We start from the raw sequence: 23,943 nt of genomic DNA, 5'->3' as shown, positions 1-23,943 counted from the left end.
GTGTGTCCTTTTCTTTGTGATTTTTCCCCCCTTTACTTTCCTCTTAAAATGTCCCGATCTTGACCCTTATGTTTTTTCTTTTTTTGTTTGTTTGTTTCTTTGTTTGTTTTTTTCAGATTCTTTCTCCCATCCCACTATGGGGAAGTGATACCGAACGGCTGCATGGTGCTGAGCTGCCTGGAGGGCTAAACCACAACAGGTGGCGATGCCCCTGGGCTGCTCCCTGCCCCTGGAGGTGTCTGCAGGGCAGAGGTGAGCACACAGCACAGGGCATGGGGTCTGTGAGCCATGGCAGGGCACAGACTTGGGGACAGAGAAACAGTTCCCAGCAGGGACAGCTCCAAGCAGCGAAAACAAAGGCAGGCACCAAAAGGAAATATTTAAGCAAAATCCTGTGTCAGGGCAATACGGGCACCTCCTGCTGTGTCATGCAGTGCAGATCCCTTCCCCTGAGCAACCCCCCTCACCTCACCTCTCCAGTCCAGCTAGGAATGGGGAAGCCTCGACCGAGTGCCCAGCTTTCCCTCTTCTTGCCCCTCTCCCCTACACCATCACTGTGTTTCTTCTCATTTCTCCACCTGCCTGTGCTGCTCTTGGTATTGTTGTTGGACCCTCAGGAGATAGGCAGTTTCAGCTGCAGAGTCAGGCACTAACCTTGCGGCTCCCATCCCACGGATGTGTCCATGGGGCTGTGGTGTCCCAGCATTCCTCTAACCTGTGGGACTCTGGCAATGCAGATAGTGGGGGTGAGAAAAGACCTTACTGTCCCTTCACCAGATATATCCTCATTAGGACACCTGACTAAGTCCTTGAGATGTCCTTCCAAGCTGTGAGCTGCCCTCCAGACTTGCAATCCCTCCCGTAGCAGCTCTGCTTTACCTGATGGAGAAGTGCTTGAAATGCTATGGGCAGGAAAAGGCTGTTGAGGTGGTGAAAGGAACTCCTTGGCTAGCAGTGGGGTGCTGAGACCTTGCTCAGGTACCTGGAGGCAGGGTGAGGCACTCAGTTATCTGCAGTGGATCTGCCTGTGCTCTCAGAGGTGTTTGGTTTCTTCTCAGGGGGACACAGGACTGTAATCCCCCTCCATATCAAGAAGGAGCAAGCACGGGACAGCTGGGAAGAACACCAATGGACAAACCAACTTGCCTCACCCTGCACTGAGCCACTGCAAATCCTTTGCATCTCAGGACTCACAGGTGTTGAGCATGAGTGCCCTGGAAACGATCAGGATTTCAAAGCAAACTCCCCAGGGGAGATGATGGGGAGGGGGGGCCCTGCTTCTCTTGGCATACTCAGGCAGCAGAAAGCATAACTCCAGGCAGGGAACTGCGGCAAGGTCTTGACAAGAAATACAGAGGGTGGACATGCTGTTGGGGAGTGTCTATGAGAAATGGCTTTGGTTTTGTGCAGAGAAATCTGTCCTAACTCTTCCTTGTCTTTTCCTCTTGGGACAGTCATCAGGGCCCACAGGTAGAAAATGTCCAACAGCAGCTTCCCCACAGAGTTCCTCCTCCTGGCATTTGCAGACACACGCGAGCTGCAGCTCCTGCACTTCGGGCTCTTCCTGGGCATCTACCTGGCTGCCCTCCTGGGCAACGGACTTCATCATCACGGCCATAGCCTGCGACCACCGCCTCCACACCCCCATGTACTTCTTCCTCCTCAACCTCTCCCTCTTTGACTTGGGCTCCATTTCCACCACTCTCCCCAAAGCTATTGCCAACTCCTTGTGGGAAACCAGGACCATCTCCTATTCGGGATGTGCTGCCCAGGTCTTTCTGCTAGTTTTTTTGATTTCAGGAGAGTATTTTCTTCTCACCGTCATGGCCTATAACCGCTATGTTGCCATCTACAAACCACTGCACTACGGGACACTCATAGGTGGTAGAACTTGTGTCAAAATGGCAGCAGCTGCCTGGGGCAGTGGCTTTCTCAATGCCATGGTGCACACTGCCAATATATTTTCACTCGCACTCTGTCATGGCAATGCTGTGGACCAGTTCTTCTGTGAAATTCCCCAGATCCTCAAGCTTTTCTGCACAGATGCCTACCTCAGAGAGGCTGGGCTTATTGTGGTTACAGCATGTTTACTCTTTGTGTGCTTTGTTTTCCTTGTACTGTCCTATGTGCAGATCTTCAGGGCTGTGCTAAGGATACCCTCAGAGCAGGGCCGGCACAAAGCCTTTTCCACGTGCCTCCCTCACCTGGCTGTGGTCTCCCTGTTTCTCAGCACTGTCATGTTTGCCTACCTGAAGCCCCCCTCCATCTCTTTCCCATCCTTGGATCTGGTGGTGACAGTTTTGTACTCAGTGGTGTCTCCAGCAGTGAACCCCCTCATCTATAGCATGAGGAACCAGGAGATCAAAGGGGCACTGAAGAAACTGATCCTACTGGTGGTAGTTAAGAAGAAATAAAGTGCCTGTCTCTCTCCACAGGATGATCTCTGATTGATCTCAGACAAATGTTGTGCTTTGGGGCATTCTGTTATTTATAACCATGGTTGTACACAAGTGCTTGAATTCATTTCATTTCTGCAGGGACAGGAACCCAGTCAGACTGACTCAGAGGCCTTATGTAAATGTGCCTGTTGTCAAATGGCAGGTGGCCTCCTCTGTTTCTTCTATTCATTATAAAAGGATGTCTTCAGTGCAGAAGCCTGCGGTCAACACCAAGCTTTTTCTCTATGTCTCCCTCACTTGTCCGTAGACTGCCTGTTTGCCAGCAGCTCATTCTTTCCTCCCTGAAAGGTACACTCCAGCTGCTTCTCATCATCAGATCGAGTGCTGGCCGTACTGTACTTGATGATGTCTCTGACATTGAACTCCCACATCTAATGTCTGAGGAACCATGAGTTCCAGGAGAGGAGTGAGCAGTGAGAAATTTACCACAAGGAACCTTGTACCATCCACAAGAACCTGCTTCCCCTTCTCTGCATCGGTTCCCAGAGTGTGTCTTTTCCTGTAGATATTTGTACCAATTGGTTATTCCTTCCTGTACAAGATCTGGCCTCCCTACTAGCAACTCTGGAACAGAAGGGGTATCCTGAGGACACTGCCCATGTTTCCTGGGGGCAGTGAAGAAATCAGACATGGGAGGCAGGAGACCAGCATGGCTGAGTCAGGACCGCTTAATAAAACTAAAGCACAGAAAGGAAAAGGAAAGGCAGTGGAGGCAGGGACATACAAGCTTGGAAGATTATAGGGGTATGGCCCAGGGGTGTATCGATCAGGAAAGCCAAGGCACAGATAGAGAGAAACTTGGCTAGGCATGCAAAGAGTAACAAAGAGTTCCTGCAGATATATACGGCAGCAAAGAAATTGTACCCTCCATAAAGAGTGGCATAGGGGACCTGGCTACAACTGACATGGAAAAGGCTGAGGTACTCAACAACTTTTTGGATTCAGTTTCACCGTCTCATTCCAGTCACAGAATGTCAAGGCAGGGACTGGGGGAGTAAAGTCCACTCATAGTAGACAGAGAACAGGTTTGAAACTACTTGAGGAACCTGAAGGTGCACAACTCCATAGGACCCAATCAGGTGCATTCCAGGGTCCTGAGGGAACTGGCAGATGAAGTTCCTAAGCCACTAACCATCATATCTGAAAAGTTGTTGTCATCATGCAAAGTCTCAAAAGGCTGAAAAAGGGGAAATATAACACCCATTTTTTTAAATAGCTAAAAAGGACAACCCCTGGGAACTACAAACTGTAGTTCTATAAGTCCAAGTGCAAGGTCCTGTTCCTTGGTCAGGGCATTCCCCAATATCAATACAGACCAGCTGATGACTGGATTGAGAGCAGACCTGTGGAGGACTCGGGGATATTGGTAGATGAAAAGTTGGATGTAAGCTGGCAACGTGCACTTCCATCCCAGAAAGACAATCATATCCTGGGCTGCATCATAGTAGTGTAGCTAGCATGTCTAGGTAGGTGCTTCTCCTCCTCTGCTCCACCTGTGTGAGAGCCCACCAGGAGTACTGCATCCAGGTCTAGGGCCCAGTGTAAGAAAGAAGTAGACCTATGATAGAAGGTCATAAAAATCATCACAGGACTGGAAAGACTATCCTATCAAGAAAGCTTGGGAGAGGTGGGGTTCTCCAGCCTAGAGAAGAGAAGTCTCTGAGGAGACCTTAGTGTGCCCTTCTGATATATAAAGGGGGCCTACCAGAAAGCAGTGGAGAGACGCTTTACTTGGGTGTATAGTGACAGGACAAGGCGTGGCATTTTTAAATTACAAGAGGGCCTTGATAGTAGGGCCTCTTGTAGTGAGGGGCCCAAAACTGAACACGGTACTCGAGGTGCAGCCTCACCAGAGCTGAGTACAGAGGGGCAACCACTTCCCTAGCCCTGCTGGCCACCCTATTTCTGATAAAAGCCAGGATGCTGTTGGTCTTCTTGGCCACCTGAGCACACTGCTGGCTCATATTCATCCGGCTATTGACCAATACCGCCAGTTCCTTTCTGCCAGGCAACTTTCCAGCCACTCTTCCCCCAGCCTGTAGCATTGCATAGGGTTGTTATGCCCTGAGTGCAGGGCCCAGCACTTAGCCTTGATGAACCTCATACAGTTGGCCTCAGACCATTGGTCCAGATTCTCCTACCCCTACTCTCAGGCAGATCAACACTCACACCTAACTTGGTGTCATCTGCAAACTTACTGAGGGTGTATTCAATCTCTTGAATTGAATTGAATTGAATTGAATTCTTCAATCTCTTCAATCTCAAATCCAGATCATTGAGAAAGATTTTGAAGAGAAGTTGCCTCACTACTTAGCCCTGGGAGACACCACTAGTGACTGGCCTCCAACTGGATTTAATTCCATTTGCCATAAGTCTTTGGGCCTGGCCACCCATTGAACTTTTAACCCAAAGAATCATACACCCATCCAAGCCATGAGCAGCCAGTTTCTTCAGGTAAATGTTGTGGAAAACAGTGTCAAAAGCCTTACTGAAGTCTGGGTAGAACACATCCACAGTCTTTCCCTCATCCACTGAGCGTGTCACCTTGCTGCAGAGGCAGATCAGCTTTGTCAAGCAGGACCTGCCTTTCATAAACCCATGCTGACTGGGCCTGATCACCTGGTTACCCTGTAGGTGCCACATGGCACTCAGGATCATCTGCTCAATGAGCTTCCCTGACACCAAGGTTAGACTGACAGGCCTGTAGTTTCCCGGACCCTCCTTCTAACCCTTCTTGTAGATGGGTGTCACATTTGCTAGCCACCCGTCGACTGGGACTTCCCCAAATAGGCAGGACTGCTGATAAAGGATCGCAAGCGGCTTGGCAAACATTTTGGCCAGCTCCCTCTGTACCCTCAGGTGGATCCCATCCAGCCCTGTAGACTTGCATAATTCTAACTGGTTTAGCAGGAAGCTAATCATTTCCTCACTGGATTAGGAGGGCTTCATTCTGCTCCCCATCCCTATCTACCCACTCAGGTGTCTGAGTCCCCGGAGAACAACTGTTCTTGCTGCTAAAGACTGGGGCAAAAAAAAAAAGACATTATGTATCTCAGCCTTTTGCTCATCTCATGTCACTACGGTTCCTTCTACATCAAATAAAGAGTGGACATTCTCCTTAGTCCTCCTGTTCTAGTTTATGCCTTTATAAATATGTATATATATATAGAGAGAGAGAGAGAGAGAGTCTTTAACAGCAGTAGTCAGGTTGAGCTCCAGTTGGGATTTGGCCCTTCCAATTTTCTCCCTGCACAGCCCCCAACATCTCTAGAGTCCTCCTGAGATCCTTACCAAAGATCGGCGCTTAGTAAGGGGTGTCTCAAACTCAAGGAGTAGTCATGAGACATGTCCCAGCTCAAGGGGAGATCACTGCTGTGCAGACAGCTGCTTAGCAGGAAGGGGTCAAGAAATTTAAACTGGTTGTCTTGTGATCAGGTTATGAAAGATGAGAAAAATAAGCATCAGACTCCTTGTACCTACAAATTCTTTTGTTCCTTGAGAAATTAGTCTTGAAAGAACCTGCTGCTATTCATACGGGAATTGCATGATTGATGGTCTGGTTTCCAAACTCATGAACATCAAAGTACATGGTGCAACCTGTTCCTGTGGGGGTAGTCAAAGAACAGGCTAGAATTAAAGACGTTCATGGCCTGGTCAGGGTCGAGGCCTTTACTTCCTTTGGAGCCTGAATTAAATTACCTCCAGTTTGGTCAGGGACTTGAGCACATCCATCACAATAGCCAGTCCTGTGTGACCTTCTCCTAGCCCATGGGCTGCCATGGGGACTGTGCTGCGGGGGACATTTCCCTACCCCTTCTCTTCTCACTGTACAGATCCCAGCTCTGCCCAGTGGCAGCCCAGGAGCACTGCCACCACCCCTCTCTCCTGGGTGAAGAGGTGTCTCTGTGTGCCCTTCTCTGAGCCCGTGCAGGGATTCACAGGGCATGTCTCTGCTTGGAGCTGGTCACTGCATCCTGCCTGCACGGACCCAGGACACCCTGGCCAGGCTGTCCTTGGAGATGAGCTTTTATGGTCCTCAGCCCACAGCTGGACCTGAGCACTGGCCTGGAGCACCGGCCTGGGAATGCACCCCACAGAAGGGCTCACGCTGTGCTGGGGCAAGTGTAATCCCTGTGGCATGTCCTCACCAGATGCATCTTCCTAATAGAAAGAAGACTGGATTCCAAAGTAATTTCAGCGGGGTGCTAACTGTGAGTGTTTCCCAAATGCCCTAAGATAGAAACAATATTTTCACAGAATCACAGAATCATCTAGGTTGGAAAAGACCTCCAAAATCACCTAGTCCAGCCTATGACCTAACACTAGCAAGTTCTCCACTAATCCATATCAGTAAGCTCTACATCTGAATGACTTTTAAATACCTCCAGGGATTTTGACTCCACCACTTCCCTGAGCAGCCCATTCCAATGCCTAACAACCCTTTCAGTAAAGAAGTTCTTCCTAATATCCAACCTAAACCTCCCCTGGCCTCACCAGCACCGAGTACAGGGTGGTTTTTTCAAAACAAACAAACAAAAAGTTATGACTTCCGTACAATGGGTGCACGTGCAGGAACAAGTTTGTTACCCAGCTCCACTACCATTATGACTGAAGAACATACCAGTTTTGTATCGACACTCACTTAGACTGCATGGGCCATAGCTCTTGCCAAAGGTTGTCTCTAATTGAAGCCCCTTCTCAGAGAGTTCCAAATAGAGAGGAAGGGTGATTTCCCTTTCCCTGATGGCTGTGGTTTTGCTAATGCAGCCAAGGATGCACATGGACATCCTCACTCTAAAGGTACACTGTTCCCTTCTGTCCCACTTGTCTGCCCAGACCCAAAGGGCCTTTTCTGCAGTGCTGCTTGCCAACTGGTCATCGCAGCCTGGGCTGTTGCATGGAGTTGTTCCAGTGCAGTGGCAAAATGGCCATCACATTTGTCTTGCTTGAACTTTGTGGAGTTCTGGTTGGCCCATTTCATCAAACTGCTGAAGACTACTGCAGCCTCCTGCTACTCCTCATTCAAAGGGTCTGTCATCCTAAAAGGCATTCAAGCTGCACAATTTGCTCTTGTTGAGTTCACACCAGATGTTTCCAGTCCTCTCTTCATCCTTCAGGTGCTTGGAAATTGCTTCCAGGAGGATTTGCTCCATCACTTTCCCAGGGACTGAGGGGAGGCTGACCTGCCTGTAGTTCCCCTGGCCTTCCTTCTTGGTCTTTCTGAAGATGGCCAGGACATCCCTTGTCCCAAGCATCAAAAACCTCCCTGACCACCACAGCCTATCCCAGGTGACAGAAGCAGACACAATGATGTCGGCCAACACCCTCAGCACCCCGGGCTGCAGCTCATCACATCCCATAGCTGCATATGTCCAATGAGCTCACTGAGAGTGTCTCCACAGGTCCTTGGTCACTAGGTCCTGTTCCTCCTGATCAGTTTGCCCACATTTTTCTTTGCCTTCCTCTTGCTGCTAGCACACTTACTGAAGGCCTTCTTGCTACCCTCTGCATCCCTCACTGGTTCCATTTCCAGCTGAGTTCTGGCTCTCCAAGCTGCATCCCTGCATGAACAGACAAGGTGTCTGTGCTCCCCCTGAGCAGCCCGGCCCCCTTCAGCCATCCAAGACCTTCCACTCAGGTCCACCAAGCTCAGGTAGCCAGGGCAGTGGTAGAGGCTCAGTGGGAGCAGCTCCTCCAGGACTTCCCTGGGAAAAGCTGTGCCCAGCCTGGGGATGCTCTCCCCTGAGCATGGGGAGATCAGAGGGACAAGGACCAGGGAAGGCTGGAAGAAGACAGAACAGCTCTGCGAACGGTCAAGGAGCACCTGCAGGATTAGGGGGTGCAAACCCATGCCCTGGCCTGTACACTGCGTGTCTGGTGCCTCTATGGATGGCCAGGCTACGGGATGAGGGTGGGTGCCAGCCTGAGGGTAGGAATGTTGGGATTTTGTGTGGGCTTCCAGTGCAAATGGGACTGTGAGGAAGACAAGTGGGCAGGCTCAGGCACAGGAGACTGCAGTGCCAAGGGTGGAAAAAGGACGTGGGCTGGCCTTGAGCCATGTGTGCTTGATTATATCCGTAATAGCCTGGATGGTTCTTGTGCTTGGAGGAGGTTCTCCTTGAAGATGAAGCAGCTGGCTAAGGCCTCTTCGACCTCCTGGGCTGTTTCCCATGAGATCCAACCAAGGAGCTCCCAGAACAAGCTGAATCTGCTCCCGGGAACTTAAAGGCTTCAATACTGGGATTTATCTTATGCACCTCCATTGGGATTTGAATCCCCACCATCTCCTGTGCACCAACCCTCTGTGAAAGAGCTCATGTACCCATGGCTCCACTGTGCTTGTGGCTCCGTCTCAAATATTTGCTCCAGAAGGTAACTACAGGCAACGTGGCCCAGCAGGCCCTCCTCCTGCATCAAGCCTCTCATTGAGCTGGGCCCATTCCCAGAGGAAATGGAAAGTGGCAGCATTGGACAATCCTCTTTCCAGTGCTGAAGCAGATTTTGGGAAAGCATGGTGCTTCCCCCTGCATCAGCACCTCCATCTCATTCAGATGGGAGGAATATAACATCTGCTGGGAAGCCAGCTTGGGCTCCAGATGCCACCACCATGCTCTGGGGACTTCCCTCTTTTAGCCACCAGCCATTGCTGTGTCCTGCTCCATCTGCTGCCAATGGAAGGGCAGGTTCAGCACCTTTCCTGCCCTTGGCACCTTCTGCTCTCTGTGCCTTGCTGCCCCTCCCAGCTGCTCTTTTGGCCCCACTGAGGCCACTCACAGGTTTCCAACAGCATCTGTAGCAGTGGCTGTAGAGGAGAGGGGAGGTACCCCTGAACAGTGGCACTAACCTTCTGCCAACAGGAATTGACTTCTTCCTCTCAGAGCACAGGAATTCCTGCCAAAGCATCTCTCAACTTCACTGCTGGCAGGAGGATCTCCCATAAACACGTCTGCCTTGTGCCTGCTCCTGACTTCCCATACTCTTGGGAACAGATGCTCTGCCTGGTATGGGAGGATCAGACCATTCTTCATGGCAAAGATCTCCACAGGACTGTCTCCACATCATGCCTTGCTTCTCTTTGAAACAAAACAAAAGAAAAAAAATAAATATTAATAATAATAATAATTAAAAAGAATTAAAAAGACAAAACATCTTCACGATACAAAGACATGCTTCAGGCCTGCCCATTACTCCCACCCTCATTCTCTGGCTATCCAGATGGTCCTGAGGGTTGCTGAGGCTCCTCTTCTGCAGGACATCGTCTGAGTGCTCACATACCTCTCAGGACAGCAGGGGACACCATCGAGGTCCTGAACAAAGCTGCTGCAGGTCTACTGCACAACAGTGGTTGGTGTGAGGTCCAACCACATTCTTCTCTGGGAGGTAGTTTCTTTGCTGGTGAATATACCTGCAGACCCCATGTGCATCTGGTCTGGGGAAGGCACAGGCACACACCCCACTTGCAGCACCTGGCACTTGGTCCTTTCTGTTCATATACATGAACACACACGTGCCCACTGTCACACCAGTGCCCTGCAGTAGCTGGTTTTTGGAACATGTGACATTCTTCCTCCAAGGCATGCGGTTGAAGATCCCCACTCCCTCCAGTAGCTGCACTGGGAACCCATTCACTTGAGTAGCTGTACTGGGACTCCACAGGCTGGAAATATTGCGCTGAGCACTTTGGGGAGCTTTCCAGCCCAGAGCAAGGTTAGCACATGCCCTGAGCCAAGATGCAGTACCTCCAAGGTTTCCCCTTGGTCCTGGTATGGCCAGGGTGTGTGTCACCCAATGTGTCTGGTCGGGAAAGGCGTGGGTGTGCAGAGCTGGCATGTGGTAGTGCAGTCCCTGTCACTCTGGAGTGTGTGTGTATGGGGGGGGGGGGGGGGGAGGGGGTTGGGTTTGGTGCAAACTCCTAGGTAGCCCCTAGGGATGGGGTCTTTCTTATGAGGACAGACTTCAATTGACCATTTGACAGGTGCTGCATAGGCAAGAACAGGACTCAGGACGGCATAGCCCTTCAGGAAGGAACTACATTTGGGATTCCCTCAAAGGGTAGAACTCCTGGCTGTGTCACAGCTTGAGTCACTGCACTGTGTAGGCAGACCAAAGTCCCACCATGAGAGATGCAGCCTCATGCTTCCTCACAGCCACCCCTCCAGTACTCCTGAACTACCATCGACACCGCAAACTCAAGCAAACAGAGACAAAAGGGAATGCAAGAATGACAGTGCTGTGCAAACTCAGCGACAATGATACATGCTAGCAAGTAACTGGAACACGAGCTGAGCACCAGCTCATCACAAGCACCAGATTCATGCTTAGTTGGTTTGAAAGGACTGAGCACAGGGCATTAGAAAAAACATAAAAGAAGGAGCTACATCTTCTCCGTGTGGACTCAGCAGCAGCAGCCCTGCAGAATGACAACCCATCTGGCCGCTCCTGGCTTGGACAAGTGTACAGCTTGCTGCTTGAAGAACTGTCTGGATGACCATGCTCAAAGAGCCTGAGTGAAGGGAGTTCAGTCCAGCTGGTGCATGGTCACCAGTGGCATTCCCCAGGCCTCAGTACTGGGTCCAGTTTTGTTTACTATTTTGATCGATGGTATGAATGAGAGGAATAAGTGCACCCTCAGCACATTTGCAGATGATAACAAGTTAGCTGGGACAGCTGATCTTCCTGAGGGTAGGAAAAGTTTGCAGAGGGACCTGGAAAGGCTAGATTGATGGACTGAGTTCAATCACATGACATTCAAGAATGGTAAGTGTTGGGTCCTGCCCTTGGGTCATAACAACCCCAAGCACTGGTGTAGGCTTGGGGAAAAGTGGCTGGAAAGCTGCCCAGCAGAAAAGCACCTGGGGGTGCTGGTCAACAACTGGCTGAACATGAGCCAGTGGTGTACCCAGGTGGCCAAGAAGGCCAATGGCATCCTGGCCTGCATGAGAACTAGGGTGGCCAGCAGGACCAGGAAACTGACTGTTCCCTTCTAGGCAGCACAGAATCATAGAATGTTTTCTGTTGGAAGGGACCTTAAGGATCATGTAGTTCCAGCACAGCCCCCCACCCCACCCCATCATGGGCAGGGACATCTTCCAACAGATCATATGTGCTTACGAGGTCACTGTCAGCTGAAGATCTGATAGGCCAGGAGCAGGCCCATGGCAGGTGAATGTTCCTGTGATGCCAGTGGTGCCTGAGTAGCTGACAGGCCTGTGCTAGACACTGTGAGGCCCCTGGTGCCTGAGAAGCTAGTAGGCCAGGAATAAGCACATGGCTTAAGTGGGTGTTTGGGAGGTTATGATGTCACGTCAGTGATGGTACCCCATGCTTGATTGCTCCCGAAATCCATGTCTATGTGGTGCTTAGTTCAGTGGCTGCACGAATATCAGAGAATCACAGAATCATAGAATGGTTTGGGTTGTAAGAACCCTAGTGACCATCTAGTCCCAACCCCCTTGCTACAGGCAGGGACACCTTCCATTAGGCAACACGTGCTTATGAGGTCATGGTCAGCTGAGGAGCTGATAGGCCAGGAGCAGGCCCCTGGCCTGTGAATGCCATTTGGATGCCAGTGGTGCCTGTGTGACTAACTGGCTGAGAGCAAACATGGCCTGTGCTAGATGCTGTGAGGACCCTGGTGCCTGAGAAGCCAGTAGGCCAGGAATAAGCACATGGCTTGTGTGGGTCTGTGGGGAGCTCATTGGTGATCAATTAGCTGATAGGTCAGGGCAAGGCCCATGGATTGTACAGGTACCTGTGAGGTCACTGGTGCCTGAGGAGCTGGCAGGCCTGGAGCAGGCCAAGAACTTGTGTAGGTGTTTGTGAGGTCATTGCTGTCTGAATACAGGCCAGGAGCAGGCCCATGGCAGGTGAGGATGCTATGGCATCACCTGGAGCTGGGTTTGACAGAATAATGAAATATCATGAGTTGGAAAGAATTGATGATCAGTGAGTCCAACTCCAACCTCCAGACTAAAAAATAAACTATTCGTATCTAAAAAACTATAAAGAGTATAAATATGCATTAAAAATATAAAAAAATAAAAATATAAAATACATATATTTATAAAAATAGAAATTATGTATATAATAATATAATATAACATAATACAACATAATATAATATAATATAAACTATAATATATAAAAATATAATATATTATAATATTGTATTATAATATATATTTAAAATAATATGCAATATATAATAATATATATAAAATAATATATATAATCTAATCTAATATATAAAGTATAATAATGTACTGTATATAATATAGTATATATAAAATGTAATTTAAATATATATTATAAAGATAAAATCTATAACATACAATAATAATATAATGTAATGTAGTGTAATATAATGTAATATAATATAATATAATATAATAATATATAATGTAATAATATAATATATATATAATATTTTTATATATATTTATAAAATGTATATATATTTAAAAATTATATATATATATATAAAATAAACGATATGTCTGAGAGCATTGTCCAAACACTTCTTGAACCCTGCCAGGCTTGGTGCTGTGAGGAGGCTGGGAGACACCGCAGGGCCTGTGCCTGGGCACGGGGCCAGGAGGAAACCACCGCCTTCCTGCCCGGGCGCCATGTCACGTGGGCTGCGGTTTGTGCACCTGCAGTGGCAGGCAGGCTCCAGCTCCCGACCCGCCGCGGGGAATAACGGCCCCTGGGTGACACGCTGAGAGCCAGGGAGACGCCTGAGGCTCTGGGCTGCAGCTCTGCTGCCAGGGCAGGCCCTGCACCAGCTCTGGCTGCTGCCAGGACCCCACAGGAGGCTCCCCGGGGAGGGACGGGCCAGCCAGCGCTCCCGGCATGGGGCTCGGGCCCTGCCCAAGGGCCTTTCCCAGCTGCTGCTGCCAGCACAGCGGGGGCTGTAGCAGGGGCAGGGGCTGGTCCCTTCCCAGCCTGACACAGCCCCGCTGCAGGCCCAGCCCCGTGGATCCCATGGCGCAGGGACGGCCGGACAATCGCACCTTGGGCTCTTGGACGCTACAGCTTAGGAGATGCTCCGTGCTCGCGGTCCCCACAGCGGGCTGCAAGGGCTGTCAGACCCATCTGCCCCCACACCCAGCCCTACCCCACGATGATCTCCCACCGCAGTGACGTGAGACCCGCAGCGGAGCCGTCCCTCATATATGGTCATGAAGAGCGCTGGAGAAGTTCATTGGAGAGCTGGGCTGCGTCGGAGGGGAGATAAGTGCCGATAACGTCTAAAAAGGTGCCTGCTGCTTCGATTGGCTCCTCCTGCAGCTGGGACAGCATCTGCACAGATATATTGCTCCCTCATCACCTCCACTGCCTTGTGGGTCCGAAGGAGCTCCAGCAGCAGGGCCGTGCTGTCAGGGCAGGAGCCTCAGGATGGGGACAGAGGGACTCCTGTCCACTTGGGTGCTGTGGCTGCTCCTCTGGATGCAGCTTTGCAGAGGTAAGTGCTTTGTTCCACAGCCTGGGGCCAGCAGGGCAGCAGCGGAGTCATTGGGACCCCCTCAGCAGCAGTGGGGTCATCAGGATCCCTCTGGGAGTGGGGTTGCTTTCCAGGCACCACTGAAATGAGAGGCAGAAGGTTCTCAGTCCCTCAGCCCTGTGCTTTAATCTGTGCCTGTCTGGGTGGGAGGGGGTAATCCATTTCCACAGCTCCCGTGTTTTGGGCAGCCCATGCCTGTCTGCATTTCCAGACACCGTGTCCTCGTGTACCCTTTTGAGACCCCTTTTTCCCCAGGACTTTACCTCTGGAGCTGGAGGAGGCCCAGGTGGTAACAGTGGCCCTTAGCGATCTCCAGGGCACATCTATTGTCTGGGGTGCCCCAGAGGTGTTGTGTGCCGCTCCCTTCCCCTGGAATCGGAGGAAACCCTGACCCCAGGAGGGCAGGTTGTGCCCCATAGAGAGAAGGGGACTGGGGCGTCTGCATCCAGAGGTGTCAGAGAGGTGTCCTTCCTGGGGGCCCTGGCCAAATGCAGAGGCTGGGCTGACAGCAGGGATGAGGAGGGGATGCAGGTAGGGGGGGAATGTTGTGTTTGACTCAGTGCCCCCTGGACAGATAGGAAGCCCCAAAGGCTTTGGTGTGTTTTGGACGTTCCTGGTGCAGGTGATGGACAGGGAGAAGTATGGGTCAAGGAACATGGGGCTGTTCAGGGGCTCCTGGGCTGGGGAGGAGTGGGAGCCCTGTGCACGGGCTGGGGGTGGTAAACAGGTGGGCATGGGCAGGGGCAGGGAACCACTGGTGTGGGAGGAGGTGCTGAGGGCTGTGTGGCAGTGAATGGTGCAAGAGGGCTGAAGCTGGGCACCCCCAGCCCAGTTCATCCCATGGGGAGAGGAAAGACCCCCGCACCACCCCAGTGACAGGCCATGCAGGACAGGGCTCCCACCCTGGGGTCTGTGACTGTGCCTGATCCCGGGACAATCTCAGACCCTCAGTGTGGGGCTCGAAGCACTCCTGACCCTTCCTGTGTTGGTGTTTGAAGGGGCTGCGGAGGTGAGGCTGGCGAATGGTGGCAGGCGCTGTGCTGGGAGAGTGGAGGTGAAACACCAGGACCAATGGGGGACCGTGTGTGGTCGTTGGTGGGACAAGAACGATGCTGCAGTGGTTTGTAGGCAAGCTGGGCTGTGGGGTTCCTCTTGAAGCTCCTCAGTATGGATACTTTGGGGCAGGATCTGGCCCCATTTGGATGGTATATGTTGAATGTCATGGCACCGAGTCTGCCCTGTCTGACTGCAGTAACGAAGGTCGTGGTGAATCCTACTGTTCTCACAATTTGGATGCTGGAGTGATATGTTCAGGTAAAGGCTCAGCCCATTCCCCACATTTTGGGGATGGGACAGGGGAAAAGGGTAACAGCTCATGGGTCACGGCACTGATGAGCTGGGTCTGTCACTGCTGTTGTCCCACGTCCCTGGGAAAAGCCCAGTGGAGCCCAGCCCAGATACCCAAACCCCGCCTTGTCCCTGAGCTGGAGCAGCCAACCCTGGGGAGGTGCCCAGGGGCTGGGAGAGGAAAGCCCCCACCCTTCCCCATTGTGCTGGCTGGTTCCCATCTTTCTCCTCCCATTCGCCCAGGCCCTGTCTGGCAGGCTGGTCCCTATGCCAGGGGAATCTAGAGCAACTCCCCCAGCCACCAGCAGCCTCAGGGAAGGGCGTGCAATGGCCCAGGCCTTTTGGGTTGTACCCCCAGCAGACAAGAGAAGCTCGGCCAAAGCAGAGGGGCTGCTCAGAGGGCAGGAGCACTGGGCTTGGGCGGAGGACCGGGGTGGCAAGTGGCACCTTGTTCGTGTCCCAGGGTCACACCATGAGAGGCAGCTCCAAGGGACACGGCCCCTCCAGGCCATGCTGACCCACTGCCCAGTGTCTCCTGCCTGCCCTGTGCCCCAGGGGCTGTGCCAGCACCTCCTGGCTCTCCTCAGTGCCTGCCTTTGCACCGGGAGCTCATGTCAGCCCAGGGCTGCTCTCTGCCTGCTCTCCTGCCCTCTGCCCAGCTGGTGGCTGGGGACGTGCATGCCCGGCACCATACTCTGTCCCTGCCTGAGGACCCCCCTTTACCTGCTCCACAGATGTGCCCCATCTAACAGCAGCTCCCCAAGAGCCCCAGCAGCCCCTGGGAACAGGAGGCTTTTCTGGCAGCTCCAAGGGGTTCCTCAGCCTGGCCTGAGCCCGGCGGGGTAGAGAAGGCTGCAGCAGCCCCCAGTGCCTGGGCCCATTTCCCTGGGCCCACGTGCTGCGGGTGCTGCAGTGCTGGGTCTGGGGCCAGGCAGCCCAGGGGCTCCGGGCAGCAGCAGTTTGTCTGAGCAGTGCCTTGTGGCTGGAGGCTTGGGAGAGAGGGCAGCCCATGGGTGCTGGGCTGGTTTCTGAGGAGCAGCAGCAGGGCCCTGACCTCTTTGTGCCATCAGCACCCACTGAGAGCTGCTGGGCTGGCCGTGGGGCTCTGCATGTGGCCACCTTAGGGACGAGGTGGGAGGTGGGCATGGAAGTGCCAGAGGGCTCTGGGAACTCACAGGTCTCCTTGGTTGCTGCAGGATTTGTCCGGCTGGTCGGAGGGGACAGCCCCTGCTCAGGAAGTGTGGAGGTCTACGACAGGGACCAGTGGAAAGCTGTCTGTGACTCCCACTTTGGTGCCAAAGCTGCCGAGGTGGTCTGCAGGGAGCTGCAGTGCGGCACAGCCCTGTCCGTGCATGGGGCAGCTCACGTGGGAGAAGGGGCCGGTTCTGTCTGGGACAGAGAGCTGCAGTGTGTGGGGAATGAATCCATCCATCCTCCTTCTGCCCCTGGGGGGCCCCCAAGGAACAGCCCTGCACGCACGGCAATGGCACTCATGTCACCTGCACACGTAAGGACTCGGGGTGGGATGGTGCCCACGGGGTCTGTGGTGGGGGCAGAAGAGCAGGGTGGGCACTGGTCTGTGCTGGGTGGGGGACAGGTGGGGTGAGCTGGTGGTCTGCAGCCCTAAAAGAGTGCTGCAGGAGGAGAAAGGCACGTTGTCCCGTTGGCCTCTCCTGCAGCTCCTGTGGGAGCAAGAGCACAAATGCAACCTCTCTCACCCTCCTTTGTCCCCAGAGTACACAGGGTTCAGGCTGGTGAATGGCAGCACAGTGTGTGCAGGCAGGGTGGAGGTCGAGGTGCTGGGGACGTGGGGGACCCTCTGTGCCTCCCGCTGGGACCTCTCAGGACGCCCACGTTCTCTGTCGGCACCTCGGCTGTGGCTTTGCTGAGTCCATTCCTGGAGGAGGGCATTTTGGGAGAGGAACCGGCCCCATCTGGAGAGACTCGTTCCACTGTGACGGGACTGAAGCCCACCTGGGGCAGTGCCCGGTGACTGCCCTGGGGGCCTCGTCGTGCTCCCACGAGAACGCTGCTGCTGTCATTTGCTCAGGTGAGTGCTGGGCAGTGCTGCAAAGTCCATTTGCCCCTGGTGCGTGACAAGGCCACCCAAAGCTGGGGACCCCATGGCAGCGCCTGGCTGAATTTCTGCTCTCACCAGGGCTGGCTCGCCCCATGTCCCTGCGGCTGGTGGGCGGAGGGAGCCGGTGCGACGGGCGCGTGGAGGTCTTCCAGCACGGGATGTGGGGCAGAGTCCTGGATGAGCAGTGGGACATGCAGGAGGCCAGCGTGGTGTGCCGGCAACTGCAGTGCGGAGAGGCAGAGGCAGCCTACACCCCTGTGAGAGCCGAGCGAGGGCTGGGCCCCGTGGGGCTGCACGGGGTGCGGTGCACAGGGCAAGAGGACTAACCTGAGCCTCTGCAACACCTCCCTGCCTGAGAGCGCAATGGCAACAGGGATCATGGAGGATGTGGGGGCCGTGTGCCGGGGTGAGTGGATGCTGCACGTCCCCAAGGTGTGGGGCTGGGCAGACAGCCAGCCCCTGATGGCCAGGGCTTCTCCCTGCTGCAGGGAGCTGGCGGGTCCGGCTGGCAGATGGGGCCGGGCGCTGTGCCGGGAGAGTGGAGATCTACTACCAGGGGCGCTGGGGCACCGTCTGCGACGACGCCTGGGACCTGGCCGACGCCGCCGTCGTTTGCCGCCAGCTGGGCTGCGGAGGGGCCGTGGAGGCAGCTGGCTCCGCTCGGTTCGGGGAGGGCTCCGGGCAGATCTGGCTGGACAGCGTCAACTGCTCCGGGGCCGAAGCTGCTCTCTGGGACTGCCCTGCCGAGGCCTGGGGGCAGCACGACTGCGGGCACAAAGAGGACGCAGGAGTCATCTGCTCAGGTCTGTGCTGGGAGTGGGGCTGGGAGCTGGGGCCTGGGAGGATGGGATGAGGACAGAGCTGGGCAGGGCCGATGCCATCCCTGGCTGCATTGGATCCCCTGCCCAAGCCCATCCTGGGGAAACCTCACACAGACCCCAGGGTCCCTGGGGAGTCCATTCACCCTGACAGTGAGCGGGGAGGGCAGCGGTGTATGTCAGAGACCTCTCTGCCCCCAGATGCAGGAGGGATTCGCTGGCTGTGCCTCCAAATACCTGAGCGCCTGGGGTGCAGAGGAGCCTCTGCTCCCCCAGCCCCAGACCAGCCTGTTCCCCCTGGGGCCTTCCCTCCTTCCAGAGTTCATGGCCCTGAGGCTGGAGAACAGCGACGGCTGCTCCGGGCGCCTGCAGGTTTTCTACAACGGGACGTGGGGCAGCGTTTGCTCCAACTCGATGACTACCGAGTCGGTGTCACTGGTGTGCAAGGAGCTGGGCTGTGGGAATGAAGGGAACCAGGAAACAACCTCAAGCTATGCCAAGCTGCCTGGCACCGCGTGGCTGGATCATGTGGAGTGTGGGAAGAGCAACAGCTCCTTCTGGCAGTGTCCCTCTGATCCCTGGCATCCGCAGTCGTGTGATGACCTCCGAGACGAGGCCCACATCACCTGCAATGGTAAATCTGATTCATCAAGGCACCAGGTCCTCCTCCCCACTGGGTATGGTGAAATGCAGAGAAGGAACCCAGAGGGGCTTTGACTTCCTGCATTAGACCCTGTTGCTGCTGGTGGCACAAAGGTGATTTCAGCTTTCGGAGCCACCCACGTCCACCAGCAGCAGTCAACAGCCAGGCTGCCAGCAGCCCCTGGGGGATGCAGAGGCATCTCCAGGCAAGGTCTCAGAGGAGACCATGCAGGGCTTGAAGGAGTCCTCCATCCAGGGAAAGCCTCCTGCTGCTCCGTGAACCAGGGACCCTGTGGGGATGCGCACTCAGGTCCCCCCCACAGTGCCGTGCGTATCCCCTGAATGAACGGGGTTCTGCTGCTGCCCTGATCCAGGCAGCACGGGGACGTGTGAGCAGAGGTCAGCCCTGCTGTCTCCTGCACGACCCCCAAAGCAGTCCCTTCAGCCCAGCTTCTCTTTCCTTTGGGACATGGACAGAAAGGCCACAGGTGGCTGCATGCCCCAACTCCACGAGGTGCACAGGTAGGGAGCTGCGCCTGCACATGCCACCCTCACCTGGCAGGGCTGTCCTAGTTTTCCTGGTGCAATGGGAGGTCTCTGCCTTCCCAGACAGGGAGAAGATCCGCACCGTGGGAGGTGAGGACGGCTGCTTGGGCAGAGTGGAGGTCTGGCACCGCGGCGCCTGGGGGACGCTGTGTGACAATGCCTGGGACATGTGGGATGCTGAGGTGGCGTGCAGGCAGCTGGGCTGTGGCCCCGCGGTCTATGCCCTGGGCCAGGCTGCCTTTGGAGAGGGGACGGGCCCCATCTGGCTGATGGAGTGCAGGGGGACGGAGCTGTCTCTGCAGGACTGCTGGGCCCAGCCAGGGGACAGCGGTGCCTGCCAGCACAAGAAAGATGCGGCTGTGCATTGCTCAGGTGAGCAGTGGGGCTGGGAGACATCGCTGGGGGCTTGGCAAAGAGCTGGCTTGGGCGTCTGCCCTGCTGGATCCCGGCATGGCCCCAGAGTGTTCACAATCAAGAGTGTCCCTGCAGAGTGGGAGGCTGTTGGTGGGTGGGGAGCAGCCTCTGTGGGGCTGGACATCCCCGCACATCCCCTGGACTGCCTGCACTGTCCTGTGAACAGCCCAGAGCAGTGGTGCTGGGCCCTGTCCCTGCCACCCTGCCCAGCCCCGCAGGAGGGACAATTCACGTGGCACATGTTGGGGCCATCTGCCAGGGAGGCTGCCTGGTACTGCAGCCCCAGCCTCTCAGCCTGGCTCTCCTTCTCCTGCCCTGCAGCTGCACCCAGGACAGCAACACCCCCCTCACAAGCAGGTAAGTTATTCTTCCCCCGGGGCTGGGTCTGCCCATGGCCAGGCTGTGACCCACAGCCAGGGGAAGGGGCTCCCTTGCTGGGCTGTGAGACTCCCAGGAAATCGAGGGAGCTGGGGGAAGTCTGTGACATACCCAGCAGGGTGGGAGCTGCCCCTTCACCCAGCCCTGACCCCCCCAGCACCTGCAGCCCTGCTGCCTTGTGTGGTCAGTAGTGGCATGTCCCACCCCCAACCTCTCCCATGCCTGATGCTGCCCCTGCCATGTTCCTGCCCATGCAGATCCCCCCCGGGGCCCTCTGACCACCAGCAGTGAGAGACTCTCAGTGCCTGTCATCATCTGCATCATCCTGGGGGCCCTCCTCTGCCTGCTCCTGGCCCTCCTGGCTGGGCAGGTGCGAAGCGCCAGGGCTCAGCGCAGAGGTGGGTCCTTCCCCAGCGGTCTTGGGGGGGAGATGCCTCCTGGCAGGGCTGGGTGTGCTGGGGGTGTTGGTGAGGGGCACAGGAAGAGCTGTGTGCTGCCCCCTGCCCCATGTGCTGCCCCACTGACTGACAGATAGACCATGGGGCACCAGCAGCAAGGGGTGGAGAGAGCCCAGACCTCAAGGACATGAGTCCTGGGTGAAGGAGAGAAATGGGAGAGCTGGGCTGAGGGAGACAGGGAGGATGCACTGCTGGCAGTGCTCTGGGCAGCACTGGCAGGAGGAGCGTGGGGCAGCAGGGCCCATCAATGTGGTCCATCAGCCACCCCCCAACAGGGCACGGGCTGTGCTATTGACGCGTGGGGCAGAGATGGAGCAGCTCCATGGGGAGGGGAAATGCAGGAGTTGGTGCAGGGTCTGCACTGGGATGTGACCCAGGGAACAAAGGGGCACAAGGGCTGTCTCCAAAGGGATGGTGCGAGGCTGGCACTGCCTCAGACCATCTCCATGGGGATGCTGCCCTCCCTGGCGTTGTGGCCGCAGTGCCAACACAACACAGTGGGGCTGTGCTGTGGGGACAGCCCCGTGCCGACCCAGGGAATGGGTCTGGGGGAGCCCAGTGGGGTCCTGTCCCTCTCTGCCCATCCCCAGACCAGCCCTGCCTCTGTCCCCAGGCTCCGGGAGAGCTAGGGGAGCCCTTCCCTGAGGCCGTGTACGAGGAGATCGCTTACAGCCTGGCATGGGAGAAGCAGGCGAGGTTCAGTCTCTCAGGTGGGTGCAGCCCCTACAGGGGCACATCTGCAGGGCCCTTTCTCCCTGCCCCAGACCAGGACTGTGCCCTGCAGCTCCTGCCCATGGTCCCTGAAATGCTGGGGCTTTCATTTCTGTGGGAGAGCATTCAGGTGCTGGTCCCCACAGAGGAGCTTCCTCCCCACCAGCTCTGCCCATCCCAGAGGGGACAGCCCCTCTCTGCCTGGCCCTGCACCCTGGGGACAGCCAAGGGCTGAGCGAAGGGGCTGTCCCAGGGCAGTTCTGGGATGCTCTCTGAGAAGGGTCTGGTCCCAGAGGAGCTGGGGATCTCCTCCCCACGCAGCCCCAGCTTTGTGGGTGCCCCTCCCCAGCAGTGCTGACCGCAAGATGGGGCAGCAGGGCTCATCCCACAGCACCCGCTGCAGCTCTCTGTAGGCTCCTTTTCAGAGGGGGCCCTGACCCAGCTGCAGCCCTACCCCAGGCACAGCGAGGAGGAGGATGGTCTGGGGCCAGCCCCAGGGATTGGAGGGGGAGGGGAGGGAAGGGCTTCCATCTCTCCTCCCTGCAGATAGACAGACAGCAGTGCTGCTGAGTGTCATCATCAGAGCTGGAAGGATGAAGGCTCTGCTGTGGCCCTGACTCCAGCAGCGTGTCAGCCCTGTGTCCCTGCACACTCTCCCATCCTCTGCTCTGCAGAACGTCTCTTCTCACTGCCACCACCTGCCCTCTCCTTTCAGATGTCCCTGTCCTGCCCGGAGGTGACCCAGTGGATGGCTATGATGATGCCGGGGAGGTTTCTGACCCTGGGGAGGATCCTGTCCCTGGGCAGGGGGACTGGGATTTGCCCGGGATTCCAGAGGAAGGAGATGGGCCCAGGGATGCAGCCACAGGTGAGAGGGCAATGCAGCGCTGCCGCTTCCTTGGTGCCAACCCCAGGGCCAGGCAAGTCCATGTTGTATCGAGAGCCTGATCTCCCGGCACGGGGAACCTGTCCTGGGAGATTTCCTGGGGGCTGGGAGAATGGGCCGAATGTCTCAGGGCTGGCAAGGAGGAGGAAGGCGTTGTACAGCCCCAAAGGGCTCCCTACAGGACCAACCACAACAGCCTGCCTTGATGCTTACAGGGGGAAGCCTGCACTCCCGGAGGAGTGCTGGTGCCCCTGGAGCTGAGGGAGAGACCTCGTCCCCCTTCCCAGGAAGCATGGGCTATGACGATGCTGAAGAGGTGCCTCTGGCACGCTCCCACAAGGACACCCAGGATGTGACAGCAGAGCCCCATGCACAAGGGTCCCAGAGCCCCAGGCGAGCAGAGCCCAGCCCTGCCGAGCAGCTGGGTGCAGCCAGGAGGGAGGAGAGCTCAGTGCCACTGGGAGAGCCGTGAGCACCAGGGAACGGTCTCCCTTTTCCAGCAGGCAGCAGACACACATGGGTATTTCCCCTCTTGGTATTCCCCTGTTATTATGCTGTGTGTTGGCAAATGTTTATATTAAAACCCTCTGGGGCTTTGCCCCAGATCCAGTGCTTCCCTGCCCAGGTGTCAGGGCGTCTCCCTGAGGGTGATGAAGGGGAGCAGAACTCAGAAACACAGCGGTTGGGGAGGGTCACGTCTTAGGGCCAGCAGGATCAGTGTCTGGCTGTGGGGCTGCCAGAGCCCCTGGTCCCTGGACACTATTCCTACTGACAGAGACATCTCCGTCCTGCCAGCCGCAGGCAGTTTCCAGACAAAGTGGCTCTCTGTGAAGCCCCATGAGGCACTCACTGGCAATGCCCACCCTCTGCTGCCTTGGGCCCCCATGGAGCCCAAGGATGCCTGCCCAGCACCCATGGGCAGAGATACCTCTCTTACAGGAGCTGAACGGGGAGAAAGGTTGGACCCTTGGGCAGGACTTGGCACCCAAACTGCCCTCCCAGCTCCTGCTGGTGGGTCCCCACAGCCCTCCAGCTCTTCCCCAGCAGGCTCCTCTGCTCCAGGCTGAGAGGTGCTTTTCGTAGTGGGGTGGTGGGCTGGAACACCTATTGGAGCATCTATTTAATCCCTTTGGGTCCGCTGTCCTGGCTGTGTCCCATTGCATTGTCCTGCATACCCCCAACCTACATGTCGTGGGGGGCAGCATGAGATGGAGAACCCATTGGTATGGTTCAACAGTAAGTGAAACACTGGTCTGTTAACAACACTGTTTTGGTCTCAAATGCAAAACTCAGCTGCATATGAGCTTCTCTAAGTAGAACCATAGAGATTGAAAGAGTTTCAAGGGGGAAATGAATCCTAGCACAGGAGCTAGCAGGACTCATCCAGAGAACTTTAGCTATGACGGGGGAAGGGGATAAAACAGGGATCACCAGAGAAGTGCCTGGGGGAACAATGCTGAAGCTGGGGGTGAGGCAGATGTCTCAGCTGAAGTGCATCTACACCAATGAATGCAGCATGGGCAACAAACAGGAGGAGCTGGAAGCGACTGTGAGACAGGCTAACCCTGACCTAGTTGCTGTAATGAAGGATGGTGGGATCACTCCCACGACTGGAGTACTGTGATAGACGGCTACAAGCTCTTCAGAAGGGATTGACAAGGAAGGAAGGGTGGTGGTGTGGCTCTTTATATTCAAGAGTGT

At 55.3% G+C, this 23,943-nt stretch overlaps 1 protein-coding gene across 1 annotated transcript; it reads left to right on the top strand.

Moving 5' to 3' along the window:
• The first annotated feature begins 1,823 nt into the window (after positions 1-1,823).
• LOC118261210 (scavenger receptor cysteine-rich type 1 protein M130-like) lies at positions 1,824-23,898 on the top strand. Its single transcript, XM_050716759.1, is given in 13 exon segments — positions 1,824-1,884; positions 16,506-16,691; positions 17,044-17,150; positions 17,152-17,359; positions 17,468-17,709; positions 17,711-17,795; positions 17,878-18,192; positions 18,527-18,841; positions 19,459-19,815; positions 20,445-20,585; positions 21,236-21,355; positions 22,072-22,224; positions 23,831-23,898. Coding segments are annotated over 13 exon segments (2,358 nt in total).
• Positions 23,899-23,943: the final 45 nt, after the last annotated feature.

Source organism: Cygnus atratus, unplaced genomic scaffold, assembly GCF_013377495.2.
Source record: "Cygnus atratus isolate AKBS03 ecotype Queensland, Australia unplaced genomic scaffold, CAtr_DNAZoo_HiC_assembly HiC_scaffold_34, whole genome shotgun sequence".
NCBI lineage: Eukaryota > Metazoa > Chordata > Aves > Anseriformes > Anatidae > Cygnus > Cygnus atratus.
Note: the sequence above shows the minus strand (reverse complement) of the source record. Positions and strands in the feature narration are given on the sequence as shown.